This window comes from Microtus pennsylvanicus, chromosome 12 (genome assembly GCF_037038515.1).
Source record: "Microtus pennsylvanicus isolate mMicPen1 chromosome 12, mMicPen1.hap1, whole genome shotgun sequence".
Classification (NCBI taxonomy): Eukaryota; Metazoa; Chordata; class Mammalia; order Rodentia; family Cricetidae; genus Microtus; species Microtus pennsylvanicus.
Genome location: NC_134590.1, coordinates 60484799 through 60507577, shown reverse-complemented (window position 1 = coordinate 60507577; position 22779 = coordinate 60484799). Strand labels below are relative to the sequence as shown.

Below are 22779 nucleotides of genomic sequence, written 5' to 3'. Positions count from 1 at the left end.
GGGACCTCAGCTGGACCAGGTCCCTCTTCACCAACTAGAGTGCAAGTGAGCTTAGCACACTCAGCTAAGGAAAGACCTCCCATCAGAGAGGGGCACCAGCACACCCCTCAGGTCACAGACAACCTCCCTCTGCTCCTGAGGCTCAGCTCTCAGGATTCATATCATCACCGTCTGCCTAGTCCTGGTCCCTGACTGCACGGGATGGCGTCCCAGCTCTTCCATTCTCTAACTATTATGACTGCACAGGTCACTCAGCCTCTGCACCTCCTCACCTCCTCAGTGAGGGGAAGACAGCGACTGTATCTTCCTCATCAAATGGGGTAGTTTTGGTTTCTTTTGAGAATTTCATACATGAATACTGTATGTACATCCTTTCTACACCACCCTCTCCCCTTCCAAGTATTCCCATGTGTCCCCCCCACTCCTATAGTGATACATTATTTATTATATTATATAATAAATAACATATTATTTTAATAAATAAAGCTTGCCTGAAGACCAGAGTGCAAAACAGCCACACTAGTCAGCCATACAGGCCAGACAGTGATGGCACACATCTTTAATTCCAGAAGGCACACTAGTCAGTCACACAGGCCAGGCAGTGGTGGCTCACACCTTTAATCCCAGCAGCCACACTAGTCAGCCATACAGGCCAGGCAGTGGTGGTGCGTGCCTTTAATACCAACTAGAGAGGAATATAAGATGGAGGACACAGCTCTCAGGGTCAGTCTCAGACTAAGGATTCATGGAGGAAGGATCATTCATTTCGGTCTAAGACAGAGGTAAGAGTCAGAGGCTGGCCGCTTTGCTTTTCTGATCTTCAGCTTGAACCCCAATATCTGTCTCTGGGTTTTTATTATTCATGCTACATACTCCCTCTCAAATTCATGGTATCTTCTTTACTATTTTGTTACATACACATAAAATATATATTATATATGTATATACATACAGTTTGATAAGTTCATTTAGTGTTGCTCAAATGCCTATGTGTTTATGGATAGCCACTTGGGACTGGATAACCTATCAGGGTTCATCTCTGGAAAGACTGATTCTTCCTCTCTCAGCAACCATCATCTAGGGGGAGGACCTTGTGATATTCTCCCATCATGTTAGGATGTCGACTGGTAGTGCCACCACACATGTTCTGTTTAGGTAACAACATTGTTAAGATTTGATGTGTTCAGTTCCCTATCGTTTGAATATACACCATCTTGCAACAGATGTCCTGGTCCAGTAGTACTTACAATTTTCCCCACTTCTTTATCTGGGCAGGGGAAAGCAAGGCTGAGGGAGCAAGAAGAGCTAAAGAACACTAGGGATAACAGAAAAAGCCATAGGAGAGCACGTTGTGTTTATTTAAAAATACATTTCTAAGTAATTTAAATGAAGGTATATGTGGTGATCATGCTCTCCCCAACAGTCTTTTTGTTAGACAGCTAACAAAAACTCCAGTGCCAGACAAGACAACACATCCTTTGAGTTCTTAGGGAAGCTCATGAGAATTCCCAAACAATACAAGCTATTGCCAATGTCTTTGGTTGTCTCCCAGAATTTGAAGATAAGACATATTGCTAAAGACACCATATACTTCAGACACAGAACACTGGGAAGGATCCAGCTGGAACTGACCTGGAAGCCTCATTCCTGAGGACCAGCACTCATAGTATTTGAAGGTGCTATACAAGTTGCTGAGGGAGAAAAACAAAAGCCTTATTCAGCTATAAAGCCTATAAACTACAACAATGACCAGCATGGAGAAATATATCCGGGGGTGCAATAATGGCACTTATATCTTAGGGGAAACCAACAATCACCTCATTGGACTTAGGTCCCACTTAATAGGAAAGAATTCCTTCCTGGCAATGTAAACCTAGCCAACTACCCATGGCTGGTGGGGTCATGGACTCTGCAGGACAACCTAATACTGCCACTCTTCTAAACCAATATAATTCCCAATTAAATTCTAAATACTTATTTTTATATCCACAGATAAGTGTAACTCTTACTCATATCCAAAAATCTTTTTGCAGCAGGTGGATGCTATTTTACAGAATGCCACAACTGATCAAAATGCAGAGAACAACTCGCAGTAGGATGCTTAGTCCCAGTTGACGCATCTATAACACAACCCTTACACCTAAGGCTCAGAGAACAACATGGGTTATTATTTTAAAGAAACTAGAAGCACAAATGCTACTGCTTTAAGCTAGCACATAGCAAACCCTCAGCAAGCAATGCCAATATCAACTGTGCCATCTCATGGAGAAAGACCTGTCTATTTTCCATGCCCTGCCTTAGGTGGCCTTGCCTGCCTGAACTGAGCCATGTCCTTTCTCAAATCCCAATGTCAGTCATGAGGACTAGCACTTAGTTGGTTCTCAGGAGGGTCCAGAAAACGACTAACTGTCAGCGAATATAAATCTAAGGTGGGAAGAAGGCTACTGAGGACAACCACTTGGCCAACAGCAGACTTTCAAGAAAACAGGTTTCAATGCCATAGTACTTGGGCAACAGCTGACTTTCAAGGTAAACAGGTTCAGAGCTTCAAAGAAGTTGCTGGTGCTAATAGTTTGGGCTGCCTAAAGGCTGCCACCATTTGGCATGGGCTCCTCCTTGAGAAGATAAGCAGGTGATCCAGTTGCAGACTCAAGGAGTAAGGAAGTCAGTGGGATGTTGGTGCAGGCCTGACCTGGACTAGCCTTGAGTCCCAACCCCCAAAGCAGGCAACATCTAAGTAAGAAAGAAGCAAGATCCTCTCAAAGCCTGGGAGCATGATGGCCTAGTCCACATATCCCAGAGTAAAACGAAGGATCTAAGATTCAAGAAATGGCCAGGTGGTGGTGGCGCAGACCTTTAATCCCAGCGCTTGGGAGGCAGGGACAGGTGGATCTCTGTGAGTTCGAGACCAGCCTGGTCTACAAGAGCTAGTTTCAGGACTGCCAGGGCTGTTACACAGAGAAAAACTGTCTTGAAAACCCTCCCCACCTCCCCACCCGAAAAATCCAAGAAATATGTGGAGATTTGAGTATCAAATACAATAAAAGTTTGACTATAAACACATTTGCAACCATTACTGAAAACACTGATTAAAATTCACCAAGTTTAAATATCTAAAGCCCAGCTGACTTCACTAAGTGCATGTTACAAGCTATAAAGAGGTGAAAAGAGTTAAATGAGTTAAATCTCTGTACTCACTGAATGCAATTTAAGAACCCAGGCACATAACAAACACAGAGAGCTTTCCAACGTCAAGCCTCAGCAAGGATCACGTGTGTGGTTCATAAACACACCTTCACACACCAGGGGCTTACCTTTTGTGTTTTCTTTGAATCTTTCTGAGCAGTCTCTCGAAGTGGGACTTTTCCAAACAGCTTCCATCCCAAGTCTCTCTGTCTATCAAGTCTTGCATTTTGTTTTCTAGTAAGCAAATTCCTATAGAAAGAAAAGAAAAGGGCTAGGCCATTTCTGGGTGTTATAGAGACACTCCGACGGCCAAGGCAGGCTGACATGAACAAATCAAACTGTTTTGAGAGAGACTACAGGCTGCAAGCACATGGTAACACCTCAGACTGGGCCTTCATACACACAGAATACACAGACACCAATCTCAGACACAAGCTTGCTGTTGGTCAACTATTATGTGTGCAAATTCCTAAATTCAGAATAAGAAACTATGTTCAGCGATAAAGTATATCAGCAGAAGCTGGTCAAAATGAGCTGAATACCTGACACGGCCATTTAATAGCTGTGAGTCTGGACCAGAGAGTAACCTGAGTCTGTTCTATGAGTGACAGAGAGACCCATTTGTGATCCACAAGATCCTTTACAGAAAGACATTTCAAGGGCAGTCAGTCTTTCAGACCAGAATTGTTTCAGTAGCTAACCTCTAGTTTAATTATCTATACAGCCTTTAACGACTGGAGAAAATAATTCCTTAGATGGTCACAAGGTCTTCTCTCTCAAAAGCATGCAAACAAAAGCTCCCAAAACTACAAATCCTAACTTGCAGTATAAATCAACCTGGTTGTCGGATGCATTATACAGGTGCAGCCATTAACACAAATGGCCTCCAGGACTCCCACAAAGCAGACATCCCTGCAACTTTCCAGAATATATATATATATAAATAAAATCCCTGAATTCTGGATGCTGAAACAGGAGGATCGCTACAAATTCAAGACCAGCCTAGGCTTTGATGTGATTCCGAGGCCAGCCTGGGTAGCATTATAGCAAGACCCTGTCAAAACAGAGGGAGGAGGGAGAAGGGAGGGAGAAGTGAGAGATGGGGGAAAGGAGGAACTATGAGAATGAACTGGTTTCACTGTTTTCTTCCTATGTTTCTGTTGTGGTTTCTAAAATGGTTGTTTCACAGTCCAGTACAATTCCTATTTATATTTGTAAAAATAAATAAATAAAATAAAGGAACTTTAGGCACTCTAGAGCTCCAACCCATTCTTTATCTAAGAAAGACTTTTGCAATTTAAACCAAGTAAAGCCTCGGGCACCCACAGATGCTAAGAACACGGGACACCCAGAACCTGAGTTACTGGAAGGGTTATTTATTTCTGGCTGAAGAACAGCTGCCCTCTCAGGGGAAGGAAGCTCGCACAGGTGGTGAAACAAGACACAAGGAAGGCAAGGTCACGTGCTAGTAAGGAAGGGTAGTGCTGCAGGTCCAGGGAGGGAATCTGAGACCTCACAGAACAATCAAGAATAGGATATGTGAAAGGATCTGGGCACCTGGTTCTCGCATTAGTGCCTTCTGAGACTGAGCATAAACTGTGCTATTCACTTCAACAATAGGCAGATGACGATGAACAGGAGCAGCTGAAACCACACTGTCTGAGGCTGCACAATGAAAGTGAAGGCAAAACTAAAGAGCATACAAATTCAAAGCTGCTTGGTTAGTGTCAGCCTAGGATTTTAAGCTTACAAACAAACCAAAACTTAACAGCTTTACGGAAAGTATCTTGAAATTTTTTTATAGTTAATACCTTGAAAACCCTCAGTCACATTACTACATATAAAATGGCACCGCACACAGTGCTCTGAACACACAAAAGTGCCTTTCAGAACTAGGTGACCAAAAATTACATGACCAAAGCCAGTGCCCAGTCAGACACAGAGAGCATACAAGAACAGGTAGACACAAGCCAGAACTCTCTTGCCCAGTGCAATCTTCCTGCCCAGGGTCTGGCAGCATCTTCCAGAAACCTTTTAGAACACATGCCCATGGTGCCACTCTTGCCTAGTATTCAGCGGCCCCTTTCCAAGGCTATGTAACCTCATGAGTTGTCATCTGCCTACACTGCTCAGGGGCTGGAGAACAAGGGAGGAGCTGTATTCAAGTGTACTCTTTTGAGACTTTAAAACACCTGTCTCCACTCAGCAATAGACTCTCACTCACACTTGTTCAAGGCTCCTAGCACTGTTTCCACAGCACCCACTACTTCAGGCTGTACCTTCAACATAAGCTCTATTCCCTTTTCTCTGCTTTTCATCCTTAACAGGAGGCAGATAAGTCACCTCTTTACTCCCTGGGTCTATCTAGTAAGCAGTAGATTGTTCAGCACGTTTGCTGGCAGGTAGCGTGACCACTGTGTGTGTTTGTAAGGAGGCAAGGGCAGGGGGAACAAGAAAGCATGGCTAACAATACTGTCAGAAGTCCCCAAAGGCTTGGTCTCCCGCTGGTGGCAATACTGAAAGGTGACTGATTTCATCAATGGGTTAATCCACTGTTGAGTTCACAGCTGAATGAGCTATTCATTAGGAGGCAGGGCCTGATTAAAAGTAGGTCAAAGGGGGTGTGCTCTTGAAGGTATAGATAATCCTGGACCTTTCTTGCTGTTCTCTCTGCTTTCTTCCTGTCTTACCACAAGTCCAGAAGCAATGGATTCAGCTGACTCAGAAGAGAAGCCTCTGAAACTATGAGGCAAAACAAGGCCTTTCCTCCGAGCTATTTTCTTCAGGTGTTTTGTCAGAGACTGAAATATGACTAATACATACATACACACAGTGACACACACTGAAGCTAAGGAGACAATAATCCTGCTTAAACCACAAGGTCAACAAAGATGACCCCAGGTAGGAGATCCTAGGAACAAAGGGGTAACGTGAGGCTGCATGGACGACTCAGTCAGTAAAGTGTTTGCCATACCAGCATTAAGGACCAGGATCAAATCCCCTAAATGAAATATCAGGCATGGTGCACATGCAGGAAGCAGAGGCAGGTAGATCCCTGGGGCTCCCTAGCTAGCCAGCTACCCTAATGAGTCCCAGGTTCCAGTAAGCGGTCCTGTCTCAAAAAAAGAAAGAAAGAAAGAAAGAAAGAGAAAAGAAATCAATCAAACAAAAGTGGACAGTTCCTGAGGCTGACCTGTGGCCTCCATATGCATACACACACAAAAAAAAGAAGGGACAGCAGAAGGTGGAGACAGGAAATGCCGGGGAGAAAGAACACCACTCTTGCTCTATGGGAGGGCAAAAAGGTGGAAGATAGTCTCCGGGGGATGAGTGTCCACTACAGAGAAGTACTTTATAGAAGCTGGACTCCTTTGTTCTGTATCCCCAGCAAATTATAGCTCCTCAGTGGGAGACACATTTGTGTCTCAAAGAGGCAAAGTAACCTTCTTGAAACATTAGGGACAGACAGCTGCTGACGTCCACGAGACCCAGAACTAGCTACCAAGAGAGTGCAGGGCCTGTAGCTCTGCTCCAATCCATACATTCTTTACCACACTGCCCACACAGTTCCCTGACCACCTCAGACTCTACTCTAGATCGCAAGTCTTGTGTGTTAATGTATACACACTATATGGTCCCCCTGCCCTGGCACAGGTCCATTTCTCACCACTCTCACTTCTTCCCAGATGCTCACTCAAATCCCCTTCCACAGAGGTGGCACAGGACCTTCTTCCAAAGATATCAGTCTGGAGTTTCTCTGCAGGCTGGGACTGAGCAGCCTCCAGGCCTCAAGTTCCAGGTGAAGAAAGGCTTCTTTCCAATAGCCTCCTTGTCTATGATCCAGGAAGGGGCCTGTCCTACCTGGGCCCTTTTTTCAGCTATCCTTCAGGCACCGTACTGCCCTGGACCTGAGGCCCCAAATACATCAACAAGTCCACACCCTGAAGGCAGAAATGGCTCACACTAGTCCTGTCTTCAAGTCTTACCAGTGACTTGAACCTGTTTTTTTTTTTTCTTTTGTGGCATGTGGCCTGGCTCAACATCCATCCCTATCCCAAGGCTGCTCCCAGGTCCATTAGTGTTGGGAAATAAGTGACATGAGTGTTAAATGAGGTGGAGGCCAAGTTCAGCAGAGCTACATTCTTGGCCTGTAGAAGAGCTTTCCCCACCCATCAGGTGAGTGAACACTGAAGAGCGGGGACTCTTCATGTCAACCACCCCCGACATACACACACTGCTACTATGTTAGTGCTCAGCACGCCAAAAATAGAGAAAGTCAGAGAATGAGCTAGTTGTGAGAACAGGGAGTTCCCGAAAAGGTGGTCTAAGAAGCAGTAGCCAGAGCACCTCTACCAGGCCCAGAAGCTGCCTGCACCAAGGTGATTCCAGAATCCTACTGGAGTTGTCTCCTCAATCTCTCAGAGACACTAAAACTAGGGAGATGGTGGAAGGAGTGTCAATGGTGAAACCAGGGCTAAATAACCACGGGCAGGCAATGCTGATCTGTAGCTCTTTTATCCAGAGGCTAGGAAAGTCATTATTTTCATCTCAGTAGTTAATTTATGACATGGGAAAAGATATAAACACCGGGACAAAGTAATGTTCAAAACAGTAGTGTGTCAGTTTCTGTAAAGCCAGGAAAAAAAACTTTCAGATACATTGTCAAGTATGAGACACATAGAGTGTCACTAGAATTGAGAGCAAGACAGTGTTGACACATTTACCTGGGACCTACTATGGCTCCAGCATGCACACAGCCTCTTCCAATTCCTAGCAGGCTTTATTTTTAAGACCTCACAGGGTACCCTGTACAGTAGGAAGCACACAAGATAGACACCTTGTAAAAAGGTAAGAGAGAGCAGGTGTCAAGAATACCACCAACTATGAAACAGAAACTCTCCTTACCTGCAGACAACGGGTTTTGGGCTGCACTGTACAACACTTGAGCCACTACCCACTGTCCCTACTGAACACCTGAAACATGGAAGACAAGGCAGTGAAATATGCTGACTGAAACACAATGTTATTTTTTAAATGTCATAAAGAGTGAAAACTGAAAGTTTGTGATACATTTATAAAAAGCTTTAAGAAGAACAAGGGACATTTTCTTAGAGACTGGAAATTATCTACTGTCACAGACAAAAGCCAGGGTCCTAACAGGGTCAAATAACCCATGTGATACAGGCATCAGCCTCTGCTTGCCCAGGCATGAACTGCCTGCCAACAGTCACTACTTTGGGACAAGTTACTAGATATGATATGCAACTTTCTACCACAAATTCCATTGTACTTTTTGAATTGTGACTCATGAAAATGTATCATCTGTTTTAAAGTTTATACAAGAAATGACCATTGCAAAGCCAGATAGTTCTGTCACTAGAAAACAAAACACTTTTGCATCATCCCCCCCAGCATTTCTCCCCCACAGTATCTCTCCGCCACTGCATCATTCTCCAATGTATCTCTCCCCCACTGCATCAGTCTCCAATGTATCTTTCTCCCACTGCATCATTCCCCAACTGTATCTCTCCCCCACAGTATCACTCCCCTACAGCATCACTCCCCCCACTGCTTAACTCCCATAGGCAATCAAGCCCCAGTAAGCCCTTGGGTTTTCTGCAGAACCAGCAACAAAATCTAGTGAGTGCAAACAAGTTCTTTGTGATCAGCAGAAGTGGTCTCAGCAAAGTTAAAGGCAATATGAAATTACTCAGTGACATTCCACCGGCACCACAAACCAAAGCCTTTTGGAAGAGGAACTAAATGAGTTTGCTCAGCTGCTGACAAATAAGCTTTGATTCAAATCACTGCACTGAGGTATAATCCTTTGCTCTGTCATGGGCAGCATGAACAGCGTTGGAAGGGGGCTTGATAAAGAATGGCATCCATAAATCTTATGTGATTAACACACTCCAGGAACTCTTTACTGGGCCTTTCATGTTGTTTTTTCAGCTATTGCCCCAACCTAAAAATAGGAGTATCAGGGAGAAGGAGCCCAGCTTTCATACTGAGCCTGGAGGGAAGTGGCAGGGACCAAAGGCAAGGCATTCAGTGGAGCAGATCCAAGCAGGCCAAGGGCATGTGAGGGGCAGCCAAAGTTAGACCTGTACCCTGGCTCTAACCTTGGTAGCCATTTCTTCTGAACCTCTTTTCTATCATACACAATTCTGTAAGCTACCTACTAAAGTGGTGGTTCTCAACCTGTGAATCTCAACCCCTTTGGGGATCAAATGACCCTTTCATGGGGGTTGCCTAAGACCATCCTGCATATCAGATATTTATACTATAATTCATAACAATATCAAAATTACAGTTATGAAGTAGCAATGAAAAAAATTTTATGGTTGGAGTAACCACAACATGAGGAACTGTATTAAAGGGTCACAGAATTAGGAAGGTTGAGAATCACTGTACTAAGGTAAGAAATCATGGTGTTGACTGCACAGATCATGTACTACTATGCTCAAAGCACAGACCATAAAACAGGTAAGTGAACCTTCAAGAAACCCCAAACAAACTGGCTCACTGATGTACAGATAGTGATATAAGAAGCAACTAGGAGTAATGCCCAGCACAGAGGAGGAGAGAAAAATACAAAGAGGTCAAGATACCTGTTTATCAGCCGGGCAGTGATGGCACACGCCTTTAATCCCAGCACTCGCGAAGCAGAGACAGGTGGATCTCTGTGAGTTCAAGGCCAGCCTGGTCTACAAGAGCTAGTCCCAGGACAGGAACCAAAAAAGCTACAGAGAAACCCTGTCTCGAAAATCCAAAAAAAAAAAAAAGATACCTGTTTATCAATCAGTTCTTGTTTCTCATGCTCCTTATCTTTCCCTATGTCCCCTTAATGTGTTTATTTTTGTTGTTGTTGTTGTTGTTGAGTGGGGAGGGGGCAAAGACTACCTGTTAATCTCTATCACCCATTTCCTAGAGCCACCAAAGTCAGGATGTTCAAGAGATACAACCTACCCAGATACAGCTACCAAAACGAAGTGGGTAATTCTGTGCTGGGAAGGCAGTTGCCAGAGTGACTACAGGTCCAGCCTGAAGATCAGGCCCTATGAAGGCCATCTACAGCAGCTATCTGGACAGCAGCACATCTCGAACAGATGTGTATCAGACACTATGTTCAGCTGCAGGTGAGACGCAGCACAGGAAGCAGTATCTGCCCCCAAGAACCCCACAATGTGGGAAAAGCACAGAACTGGCCCACTTTGTTCAGATTCCTGTGTTAAGTCTGAGTCCCCACCCCTTGACTTTCCAAGATTAAACTTAAACCACAGGTTCTCCTTCCAGAAATGCACCAAGCACTACACCACCGTCAACCTGGATTCCTCCCCCATGGCTGAGGAGACAGTGTTCAAAGACACCAGGAGCCAGAGCCATGCATAGGAAAAGGAAGAAGGACTACAGGTACAGGGGTATAGAAACGCAGGCTGCTGTATCACAAGGGAACCTGAGCTACATGGCAAGCTTCACCTTCATCTGTCCAGACACTTTCTGATGGAAATGTCTGCTCAGTTATATACTGACCTTCTTTACACACTGTTCTGGCATGGAGGTCCTGCCCAACAGAAGTTATTGTAAACATCACCTGTGGCTTCTGATTAAGGCGAGTGGTAATATTCCAAGGTGCTGGGTAAATTCCCAAGTCCACCTATCTGGCATTCAGCCCTTCCTAAGACAAGTGCCAGAAAATAAATGGCATTTGCTTCACTGGACATGGCTCGTAAGTCTGGGTTTTCTCTTAGTGCATGTGATGAACAGCTGACTCCTAGCAGCAGAGTGGTTTGTAGCACAGGAAAACATTCTCCTATTCTGTTCAGCTTCTTAGTAAAGATAGGAATGGGGGAGAATGGTAAAGCAGCTTGCTCACTGTCCACCTCTTTCATGTACCTACCCACATTCCTGTATCACCTGGTTGCAGAAGCAAGCGATGAAAAGAAATGGTATTCCTGGTAAGAAAAGCCAGCCACACACTGACATTCCCAATTCAGGCAGCTGAGGCACTAATCTACATCAAAATGGCTGTACACTGGGAACAAGTTCTTGTCCCCCTGCTGAGCTCAGAAGTGAAGCAAAGGAGCTACATGGAGACCAGTTGATCTGCCAGCTCTATCCCTCCAGAGCAGCATCCCAGAGCAAGCAACCACCATCTCAGAGCCCTGGGTTCCCATGTTCTTCATTCTACATGAAGATAAGCCTAACTTCTTCCTCGAGCCATTGAAAGAACCAAGTGGGATGACCGACAAATTCTGGAGCTCCATACTCACTCAGCTCCACGCTAGAGATGCAGAGAGACTCACCAGTGGCCTATTTTCTGTCCACAAAGTGTTCTCAACATGAAGTACTGGTTGAACTCTTTTTATTTATTCATTTTAAGAAAGTGTACAAACACACACACACACACACACACACCTGGGTTTCAGGTTTCTCTTCTCTAGTATACTTTGGTGTGTATCACCCAGTACTGCTCCCTAACATTTTATCGCATGGCCAACGCCAGCATTCTCATCATCTGTTTTCAGGGAGGAGCTGATCCAGGCTTTAAGGACTCGTTAAGCTTTGATAGTTTAGACAGGAGATCCTTTAAGAAAAACTTAACTATGAACATAAAATTAGGGATAAACAAGAGGTTCTAGAGACTAGGAACCATTAAGATTGCCCTATATTCAGGCCCAGCACTCTCGCAAGCACTTAAGAGTCCAAGCCCATGCCCTAGTGTTAAACATGAGCTATGTAGCCTCTGGCCTCATAAGTATTTTTACACTTATCCCCCCCCCATTAACTTTTGGGATGTGCTGAAATCAAAAGGTGACTTCAAAAGCAATATGAATGCTCACTGACAAGACACTATGCAGGCCTGCACCTGGCACCTGCCCTCCGAGAAGGTAGTCACAGAGAACACAGGGAGAATGTCAACCTGTTGCCTAATGTTTTTCATCAGGTATAAAGCTTCCAAGGCTGCACAGTGCCTCTGCCACTCACTCTGCTTCATCTGTAGTGACCCCAAACAGGTCCTAGATATACACAACATCCTTGTTCAGGCACTGAGGACACAGTTCAGTGGGCAGAGTCCTTGCATACCATTTATGAGGCCTTAGGTGCCATTCCCAGCACTGGTGCATGCCTGAAATTCCAGCAATCAGAAGGTGAACACAAAAGGGCCAGAAATTTCACGTCATGCTTGGCTACATAGTAAGTTTGGGGCCAGCCTGAACTACATAAGACAATCTTAAAAATAAAAAAATAAAAATTTATCAAGAAATTTTTATAAGAATTACAGAAGGATTACTACTGTCACTTGCAATAGAGGAAGCTATGATCTAGAGCAGTCCGAAGACATCCAGATGCATGGAACTGGGATGAGCTGTTGGAGGAGGTGGAATGAGTGGGTGGACGGCAGCCCCAGCCCTGGTGGAGCAGGTTCAACCAGTCAGACACTCCTCAGGGATTTCTAAAACTTTTCTGAGGTGTCAAGGAAGTGAAGCTAAAGGCCCCCACCCTTGGGGTACAACACTTCTGAGGGGCACACAGCTTCCTATTGGACTCAGCCATCATCACTCCTTGTTCTTTCCCCCCTTTGGTTCACGACATCAGAATCCAAAGTGAACCGCAGCACTCATCTCCAGAAGAGCTGCTGACCCATTTCCCAGTTGCAGCTACCAGTTACAGGTCACTTTCCTGCGGCCTACAGCTGAGCCAGGCACTTCTCAACTTCTCACGCAGTTTACATTCCCCTCCCAGAACCCAGTCACCAAATAAATATGAAGAGGCTAAAAGGCACCCCAAGAACAGGGGTTCTCAACCTGTGGGCCAAGACCCAGTGGAAGGAGGGGGCTGAACAATCCTTTCACAGGGGTTGAATATCATATATCCTGCATATCAAATATTTACATTACAATTCATAGCAGTAGTAAAATTATAGTTATAAAGTAGCAATGAAATAATTTTATAGTTGGAGATTGCTACGACATGAGGAACTGTATTAAAGGGTCATATCATTAGGAAGAATGAGAACCACTGACCTAGAGAGACACAGGAAAAAAGAACATAGCTGATCTTCTCCAGCCCATCACAGTGTTTTCTACCCTCAAAACCTAAATGTATGCATAACTACAGCTGCCTCTAGCCTTGCCTTGAGAAAGCAAGGAAACAAAGACAGCTACTTCAACAGTCACAGGGCTGCTACACACTTTCCTCCACAATCCCACAACTACACAGAAACAAAGTAAAACAGAGTAAACTCTGACCATGATCGGGGTGGGTGTTGATGGAGGGATGGGGATGGTGGAGAGCATTAGGCATGCCTGTGCACTAACGCTGCCTCAGAGAGCTCCATCCCCAGCATCCTACCTAAACACCAGGGATCATGTCCATTTTAAACAGGGCCACCCAAGGAAACTTCCCTACCATATCAAAGGCATCAGTTTCCCTCCCATCACAGAGGGAAAGATCCTGCTCTGGCTGTCTCCAGTTACACAGGCCAGAGCGGCAGAACAGTCACTCACCTGTCCATGAACAGGAGCACAGGGGAAACAGCCATGATTCTACTGGGACCACACAGTCCTCAAAAACCAGCGCAGATGCTCTCAATCTCCTGGTTGCCACATACCTGGCAAGCCACACAGGGTCAGGGCTACGCCATGGCTTCCTCCTTCTATAGACCTGTTCTGAAAGGTGAAGGCTTGCAGGAAGGAGCCGATCAGCTGGAAGGGAAGGGGTGGGGCACCTCAGCAGTCACAGGGAAGGTGGAGGCAGAGAAGGCAGGCAATGTGGCACAGCAAAGCTTGAGTACTTAGGTCTCCAGGCCAGGACACAGCCCCAGTACAAGTCAAACAAGACAGAACAGGCTTTTCTGAGCACAAACCCCACTGTTACTTCACACTCAGAAGTAAAACAACACTGTATAAACTGCCATCCGAGCAACACCTGAGACTACTTGCTGTGCTGGACACTGTGTGCATGGAGAAACCATGTAAGTGAACCTCTCTGCCCAAGCACCCATCTGAAAACCATCACTGAGGAAATTCTCTCTCATTCACAACTGCAGACATTGTTTTTAAAAACAGAACAGAAGCTAGAGAAATGACTCAGTGGTTAAAAGGACTCCCTGTTCTTCTAGAGGGCTTGTCATTGGTTCTTCAACTCCAGCTCCAGGAAATCTGACATCGTCTCATACTCACAGGTGTGCACACAATTAAATTAAAGCTAAATCGATCTTTAAAAAATAATGAACAGGTTAGGGTTAAGGATGTAACTCAATTGCTTGCCTAGCATGCAGGAAGCCCTGGACTTGATCCATAGCATCCATCAACCAGGCATGATGGCACAGCCTGTAATCTCAGCATTCAGAAGGTGACAACAGGCCAGACGTGATAGCACGCGTCTTTAATCCTAGCAGAGGCAGGCAGATCTCTGTGAGTTTGAGGCCCACCTGGTCTACAGAGTGAGTTCTAAGACAGCCAGGGCTGTCACACAAAGAAACTCTGTCTCATAAAACAAAAACCAAAATAACCAGAAAATGACACCAGAAGGATCAGAAGTTCAAGATTATCCTTGCGCTACATATAAATCTAAGAGCCTGGGCTACTGAGACCCTGTCTTAAAAGACAAAGCTCCCTAGGTGTCATGAGTCATAAACTTAGCACTCCAGAAGCTGAGGCAGGAAAGTCAGGAGAGCATTCGAGGTCAGCCTGAACTATACAGAAAGTTCCAGGACACAAAGTAAGATGCTGGCTCAAAAAACAAATAAGAGGGGTTGGAGAGATGGCTCAGCGGTTAAGAGCATTGCATGTTCTTCCAAAGGACCCAAGTTCGATTCCCAGCAACCACATGGTGGCTCACAACCATCTGTAATGAGGTCTGGTGTCCTCTTCTAGTAGGCATATATGCAAACAGAATATTATATCCATAATAAATAAATAAATATTAAAAAAACAAATAAGAAAGATCTAACAACTTCAAGTTCAACAAGAGATCAACTCTAAACCTACCAGTAGGCACTACAGGTTGGTTCTCCTGGGAGCTGTCATCAAGCCACATGCCAACCATCAGTCCTGCAAAAGTCCCTCCATAGGCAGTTGTCAGCTCCACCACCACTTAACAGAAAAATCCTATGTCTGTAGCTACACTAGGAATATTTGCTGAGCAGTCAGTGACCTTGTTGAGACAAGGAGATGGTGACTCCAAGGAAAGCAATGTTACTAGATACACTATGAAAAGGAAGGGAGGGCGAGGAAGGAGATAAGAGGACCCTTTTGTGCCCCTGAAGTACAAAGCCCATAGCCTCATGCCCCCTTAAACTTTCTCAGTCTTCTGTAGTTTTAGTTTATATAATATAGACAATAAAAAATGTTAACTCCATAATTTAAAAACTCACAAAGAAAATGTCAGGTCCAGATGGTCTCCCTGGTAACCTTCCAGACATGGAAAACGGAAATGCACTGAAAGAACAAGGTTTCCGTAGCCCTTCTCCTTTCCAGGGCGCATCTTAGGAAATTTATTAGGTCACTCAACACATTCACTGGCATCATTTACTAAGAGCACCAGCCTAGACCACCCAAAGTCCTGGTTTAAATCTGTAGTGAAGGAGAAGAAAGAAGTGAGACACGCTCAAGGACGTTCTGCTGTCCCTTTGAGGATCACTGATAAAAAGTCTGGGGGTGGGGTATAAGTGGAGAATAAGCACACGTTTAAAAGTCCCCTACACTGCACTCAAATATTTTTATTATGGAATTCAGATACAGTAAAGCTGACTTTGGGAACATATAGGTTAAAGTGTTTTAACATATCTATAGATTCAACCACCAAAGAAAAAATATCTTTTTTATTATATTTTTGTTTATTTTGTGGGCCTCAGAAGACAACTTCTCTCATCACAGTGGGGGTCCCTGGGACTGCTCAGATCATCATGCTTAGTGGCAACCACCCACCAGCTGAGCCATCCAAACAATCCCAGAAAAAATTACAAAAACTATATGAGAACACAGAAAGAACACACATCATATGCGGTTCTTAATACCAAAGCTAAAGGGAAAACTTAGCCCATAGACTCATGAATATAGAAAAATTTAAAACAAAATATCAAATATAAAGTATAATGTGTCATAAACAAATTGGACTGTTCTAAGAATATTAAATCATTAGAAAAATGCAATGGCATTTCCCGCCCCCCCCCCAAAAAAAAAGCTAAAGGAGAAAACATAGTCAGCAATGGATGGAGAAAAATCGTTCAATAATGTGCAAGACAGATATGACTTTTTTAAGATCTTAAACTAGGAATAAAAAATTGTCCAGGGGAGGGAAGGGAGGAGGAGCTGGGAAGACAGGAAGGAGGGGAAATTATTATTGGGATGCAAAAACAAAAATAAAAAACAAAAAGAATGTCCTAATCTGAGAAAAATGTATCTACTAGAAAGTCAGACATATGATCAAAGGTACCCTATAGCATTGTGGACCACACACTCAGAGATCAGGGCCCAGGCAGGGACTCTGTCAGCACCACTTCAATGAAAACAAGATGAGAGATAAGAGATGAAAGGAGCAAGTTCATAGACAGACAGTAGTTACTGTCTACAGAAAAAAAAACCCAAAAGGGTTTACAGATAAACTATTAGAGTAGCTAAATTTAGCAAGACCACAGGACTCAAACTATATACATAAAAATGAACACTATGAGCTGGGCAATGGCAACACACACCTTAAACCCTAGCACTCAGGAGGCAGAAGTGGATCTCTGTGAGTCTGAGGCCAGCCTGGTGTACAGAGCAAGTTCCAGGATAGCTAGGACTACACAGTAAAATCTTGTCTTAAAAACAAACAAACAAAAAATTAATACTACCCAGAGTCACAACTATATATTATACTATAAAACTATCCAAAATAGTATCTTGGAATAATTTTTAAATGTAATTAAAATTGTATTTATGTATTATGGGGAGCATATGCAACAGCATGCAAGTGAAGGTCAGAGAACAATTGTGAAAGTCAGGTATCTCCTTCTATCATATGGGTCCTGGGGATGGAACTCAGGTTGTCAGGCTTAACAGCAGATGCCTCTTCTCTCCTGAAGCATCTCATTTGCCCATTTTTGGAATAAATTTAATGAAAGAAACACAAGACCTTTATAATAAAAAAATAATAAGCTTATAGAAACAAAAAAACCTTAAGCTAGTGGAGAAACTAACACATTCAAAAATAAGAAGTCTTCATTGATCTATAATGTCAATCAAATCCCAAAGAAAACACTGGGGAAATTTTTAAAAAGGAAACTGCCAAACTATAAAATTGCCATGGAAATACAAAAATAGTATCTTGGGATAATTTTTAAGCTTTTTAAATTAATTAATTTATTTATATTTATGCCGGTGAAGTGTGATGTGTGTATCCATCCCGGGAAGTGGCTTGGTATGGACAGAGCGACTCTGGATTCTGCCCAGGTGTGTGTGCCTCAAAGAACAGGCACAAAAGTATTATGATCAGCATCGCTGATCTCAGGAAAGTACCACCCACAGGCGCAAAAGGAAGTCAAAGGCAGGAGTGCAAACCATGTTACTCCATTTAGCTAAACAGTGGTCACCTTCTGCAAGACAGATATTGTCAGGGAAGGGCCCCAAAAAAGCCTTCTACAGGCTGCTAATCCAGTGGCATGAATATGAGTGTGCTCACACTCAATGCCTAAGACCTATGTGCTTTGCTGCACACTCAAGTTCAACAAAGTGAATTCAGCTCTACCACCCTCCTCTGCAGCCTGGCTGGATAGCTCTCCACACAGCTCCTACTGTGCTCTCAAACCTCTTCCAGCACCCTTTTACATAGAGAGCTGGAAGCATGGGTTCTCCTTTCTTTCTTTCCTTTTTAAAGGAAATAGTGTTTGTTTTCAATTACATGTGGAGATCAAAGGACCACTATGTGGGTCCAGGTCATCAGACCCAGCAGGAGACAAGTGCCTAAACCTGCTGAGACACCTTATAGGCCCAGGATTCTAGTTTCTGACAGGCCTACATTCCACTACATGGTGAGGGCCTTCCGACTTGCTCTCTGTATCCCAAGGCCTGGCGTAAAACCTGCTGGGTAACTCATTAATCTGACCCTGAAAGGACTTCTCTGCAAGTCTCCACAGAAGGTCACAGAGTCCACAAGGCCCATATTTTCCCTACCCACAACCTCCCAGTCTCTTCTAAACATTCCCTAACAAGTTAATACAGGAAAGAAAAATTAAACGGGGGCTCCACACTCTAATATCAACTTAGGACGTTGTGAAGGGGAAAAGAAAGCAGAACAAAAGAGCTAGAGAGATGGATCAGCCACGAAGAACACTTGTGTTCTCCCAGAGGACCCAGGTTCAGCTCCAAGCACCCACACAACACAGCTCATAACCTTCTGTAACTCCACTCCAGGAGCCTCCATGTGCACATATTCACATGCAGACATGCACACCTACACATAAAAATATCAAACTAAATCTAAAAAGGAAAGCAGAGTGAAAATGGCTAAGCTAATTGATATAAAGTGCACTTTACTAAGAAAATGCAATCTATTCCTAATCTCCAACTGAATACTAAGAAAAAGAGGGAAAATGAAGGTCAACAGTGAGCAGACTGTCCATGTGGTAATCATACGTAATCATACGCAATTGCAACATCTCAAAAAAGCCATGAGAGAATTATGTTTCCTTAGCATCAGAAATATTAAGGAGAAATCTTTGATTAAAAGTAGAAAGTGTGTTCCTGGGATATGGACTCCAGAAGAATGTGGCTTAAACCACAGCTGCCTAGCCTGCCTGACTCTGAGCAGAAATGAACCCTCACAGACTTCATTCATAGAATAGTAAAGTCACCACTCAGTTCCCAGGATTCTGTCAATGTACTTATTAACTAGAGAACAACTGATTAATTATATAAGGTCAAGCATCTCATCTCATTTAACATGAAGCATATTGATATGAGTTATTTTTTTCATTCAACAAATGCATATTGAATCAATTTATATCCTAGATATCAGGTCAAACACTGGGAATAATCACTGCTGACCACAAGTCTAGGTGCTCTTCTCGAAATGGCTTACCACTGGGAGGCATACTATTTATACCATAATGGATGACTTTCCCCAAAAAGAGGCAATGTGGAAATCACCTGCCTGAGATGTGTACCAGAGGGAAGCACTCTCCACGCACACAGCCCATACTCGAGAGCTCACTGTGCCTGCACTACATTCCAGAATTGCCCAAGGAGTGCTTACAGGTTCTGATGCATACTTCTTACCCTGAACTAGTAAAGTCTAACCTCTGAGAGTGGAACTTGGATGTTTTTTCCTCAACAAATACGAGTTTTATATTATTTTTTATGCTTTTCAGTGCTGAGGACTGAATCTAGGGCCTCCACATACTAGACAGATGTTCAATCACTGATCTGTATCTCCAGCTAAACATTTTGTTAGTGTGTCCCTGACACTTCTATTGTGCTGGGAACTTTGCCCTTTAACCAATAAAAGCTTTCTGTTTCTTTAATTGAAGTCTTACTCTGTATGTATTTAAGATAACTTACTGTTTATGGAAGCTGCTGGAAAGGATTATCTTTAGACTTTGCTTTAAATCTGTGTCTCACTAAACCAAAGTCAAACAGGAAGCCCTGCCCTGCAGTACAATATGAGCTGTTTAGTGTCTTAAGATTCTTCTAGCTCACTGATCCAATTCCTAACTCTATGAGCTTCTAAAATCCAATGTGCCATTCCCCTGTAACCCAATAAATCTGGGCCGCTTTCTCCATAAGACAGCAGATCCCTTGTTTTCCCTCATACAGGAAACACTGGACTACAGTGAGCCTGCAGGAGACAGAACAGAGTGACAGAGTGACAATTCCAGTCTATAGTGACCTACAGGAGACAGGCAAGAGTATAGTGCTCTGGAGGCGCTGTCTCTGCATTGGAGAAACTTCAGAGAATGGTGTCTGCCGTGCTGGCCCTTAAAACTGCTGCAATTGTCCCTACCGTGGTGCCGCGCGCTTTTAATCCAGCACTTGGAAGGCAAAGGCAGGGGGATCTCTAAAAGTTCAAGGCCAGACTGAACTACAGAGGAAGTTCCACAACAACCAAGAACACACTGAGAAACCCTGTCTCACAAAACCACAACAATGCTGTAATTGGACAAATACAGAAGGAGTAGAAAGGAGGGAGTACCTCAGGAAGAAGCAGGAAGTGTGAAGCATAGCACTGGAGCCAGAGTCTATAAGAAGAAGGCTCAAGGTATACCAGATAGTCCTCTCCAAACCTCTATCATACTAATGAAAGGCAAAAGCTATGGCAAATTCTGACCATCACTAGCCATTGCTAAGAAACCATTATTCATAAAACAGAGTCTGGGTGGTGGAGAAAGGCTCCTGGCATACAGCACTGTGACCTCTGGTGTGTGTGGGAGTGTGGGGGGGCAGTCAGAGATGACCAATGGTCAGGGGCAATGGCCATAAAGTAACAACTCTGAAAACCCACCCCCCATTTCATCATCTACATTCAGACCAAGCAGGCTGTAGTACACACAGTGGAAATGAAGCCCACTTCCTTATTGTTGGGCAAGTAAATGGTTCCTAGGGAGGAAGACCACAAAGACATTATTAAAAAGTATACAAACAACTTGTAATTATGTAAGAAACTTTTCTCTAAGATAAAATGTAGGGCATCAACCCACAGAAAGAGCTTATAGTTTTAGTTGTTGATACTGATGTTTTGTTTTTGCATTACTGAGCATGGAACCCAGGACCCCACACAGGCTAAGCATGTACCCTTCTCTGAGGCAGATCCCAGCACTAGTCTACTTTATTTTTTAATGCTTAAAACTCATAAAAGGGCCAGGCGGTGGTGGCACACGCCTTTAATCCCAGCAGTGGGGAGACAGAGGCAGGCGGATCTCTGTGAGTTCAAGGCCAGTCTAATCTACAAGCTAGTTCCAGGATAGGCCCTAAAGCTACAGAGGAACCCTGTCTCGAAACAAACAAACAAACAAAACTCATAAAAAGTCTATAAGGGAATAAAGAAAAATTACAGTAGGTATGAAAGTAGAATCATACCCAAATAGCTTTGCTGCATACTGTTAAACTAAAAAAGGTTTCAGTATATACACAGGAGCTAGAGATGGCCCAATGGTCAAAACCAACTTCAGCATGGCCATGGCCCTGGCCCTGTGCATGGTGCTCTGTGCAGGCTTCTCTGAGATTCACCCCCTTTATTATGGCGTGCTGGTTCAACAGTAACTGTGTTGCTTTTATATATCAAAGGGACAAGTTTAAAAATAAAGTCACAGGCTGTCCTCTAGAGTAGGTTGGCAACAGAACTTTCCACCACAGTGGTGATGTACCCATCTGAGCCATTCAATACAGCAGCCGCTGACTCCCACATGGCTACTGAGTGCCTGAATGTAGCTAGTAAGGCTAAGGATCTCAATTTTCCACTGCAGGTTATTTTAATTGGCTTTAACTAATGGCTAACAGACTGGACAACACAGGGCCAGACTCTACAAAGTAGACTCCAGACAATCAAAAGGATTGAATTTGCTAAGAGAGTACAAACTGCCAAGGATGTCTGGGACCAGGAGCTGGTGAACTGCTTAGGCATTGACACACGTCCTGAGCAACTGCAAGACAGTCATGTAGTAAATGAGATAAGTCCTATCAGTCTTAGAAACCCTGTCCCTGCAATGAGATCTTTGAAGAGCACTCTCCTTTACCCAAATTCAAATCTTTACCTGCTCAGCAAACTCCAGCTCCCAACCACCTGTCTAGACACAACCTTTCAGTTTTCTCATTCTCACACTCTCTAGCACCTGTTTTCTCTCTCCATGGCACCAATAGTCTGGCAGCAAGTGTATCACCATTCTACAGGATGCATTCAGACTACACAGGCAAAATGAGATCTTATGTGTGGCAAGCAGAATCAGGACAGATAGTCTGCTGAGTGTTGCTACAGGAAATACCCAAGGAATTAAACACAGGACCCACCAGAACAGCCAAAGCAACAGCAAAGAGCACTTGTGATGACATGTACACCCCTGGCACCCTCTATGGACTAGTCTATTAAGAATACAAACTACTTGGGGTACACAGAAGACCTCCAAAGCTGGAAAGAACATGCAGGATAGGCTAAGCATTTGCATACATGACTCTGAGATGAAAAGCCTCTCAAGAAAAGCACAGAAACCGTGTCACTGAGTAAGTTCTCTTTTCTGCAGGCAGGTCCTAGGGAGGAAAAGCTGTATAGGCTCTTACCTAGTGGGGAAAATGCCAAGGGAACATCAAGTGCAGACAAGCAGCTGGGAGTAAGGGTGGAGTCCCTAGAGAGGTCCAGGGCTAAAGAAAAGGAAGTAGTACCTCACACCCACATGTTCCTCCTGAGCATTTCCTCTTACATTTACTTCTCTTACCATAAGTAACCTGGGCCTCTCTAGAGATAGTGCTTAATTATGCCCACCTAAGAGTAGAGTACCCCAAGCATCCATGGCCCACATACCTTCTGAGCACTACAGTCACCAGCAGGCTCTTGAAAAGGGCCCTATATTCAGAGCTACTCAGATTCTTCCCCTAGCCCCGGACAGAGGCACCATGC

General features: G+C 44.0%; 1 protein-coding gene across 6 annotated transcripts in view; it reads right to left on the bottom strand.

The window, feature by feature from the left end:
- Tbc1d14 (TBC1 domain family member 14) overlaps positions 1-22779 on the bottom strand; it is a 115024-nt gene that overhangs the window by 55203 nt on the left and 37042 nt on the right. For 5 of the 6 annotated variants that reach the window (XM_075943760.1, XM_075943758.1, XM_075943761.1 and 2 more), the window contains one exon: positions 3315-3435. The exons of the other annotated variant lie outside the window; for it this stretch is intronic. In XM_075943760.1, the coding sequence (XP_075799875.1) occupies positions 3315-3435 (121 nt within the window). The remainder of the gene's footprint in view (positions 1-3314; positions 3436-22779) is intronic. 6 annotated transcript variants of the gene reach the window in all.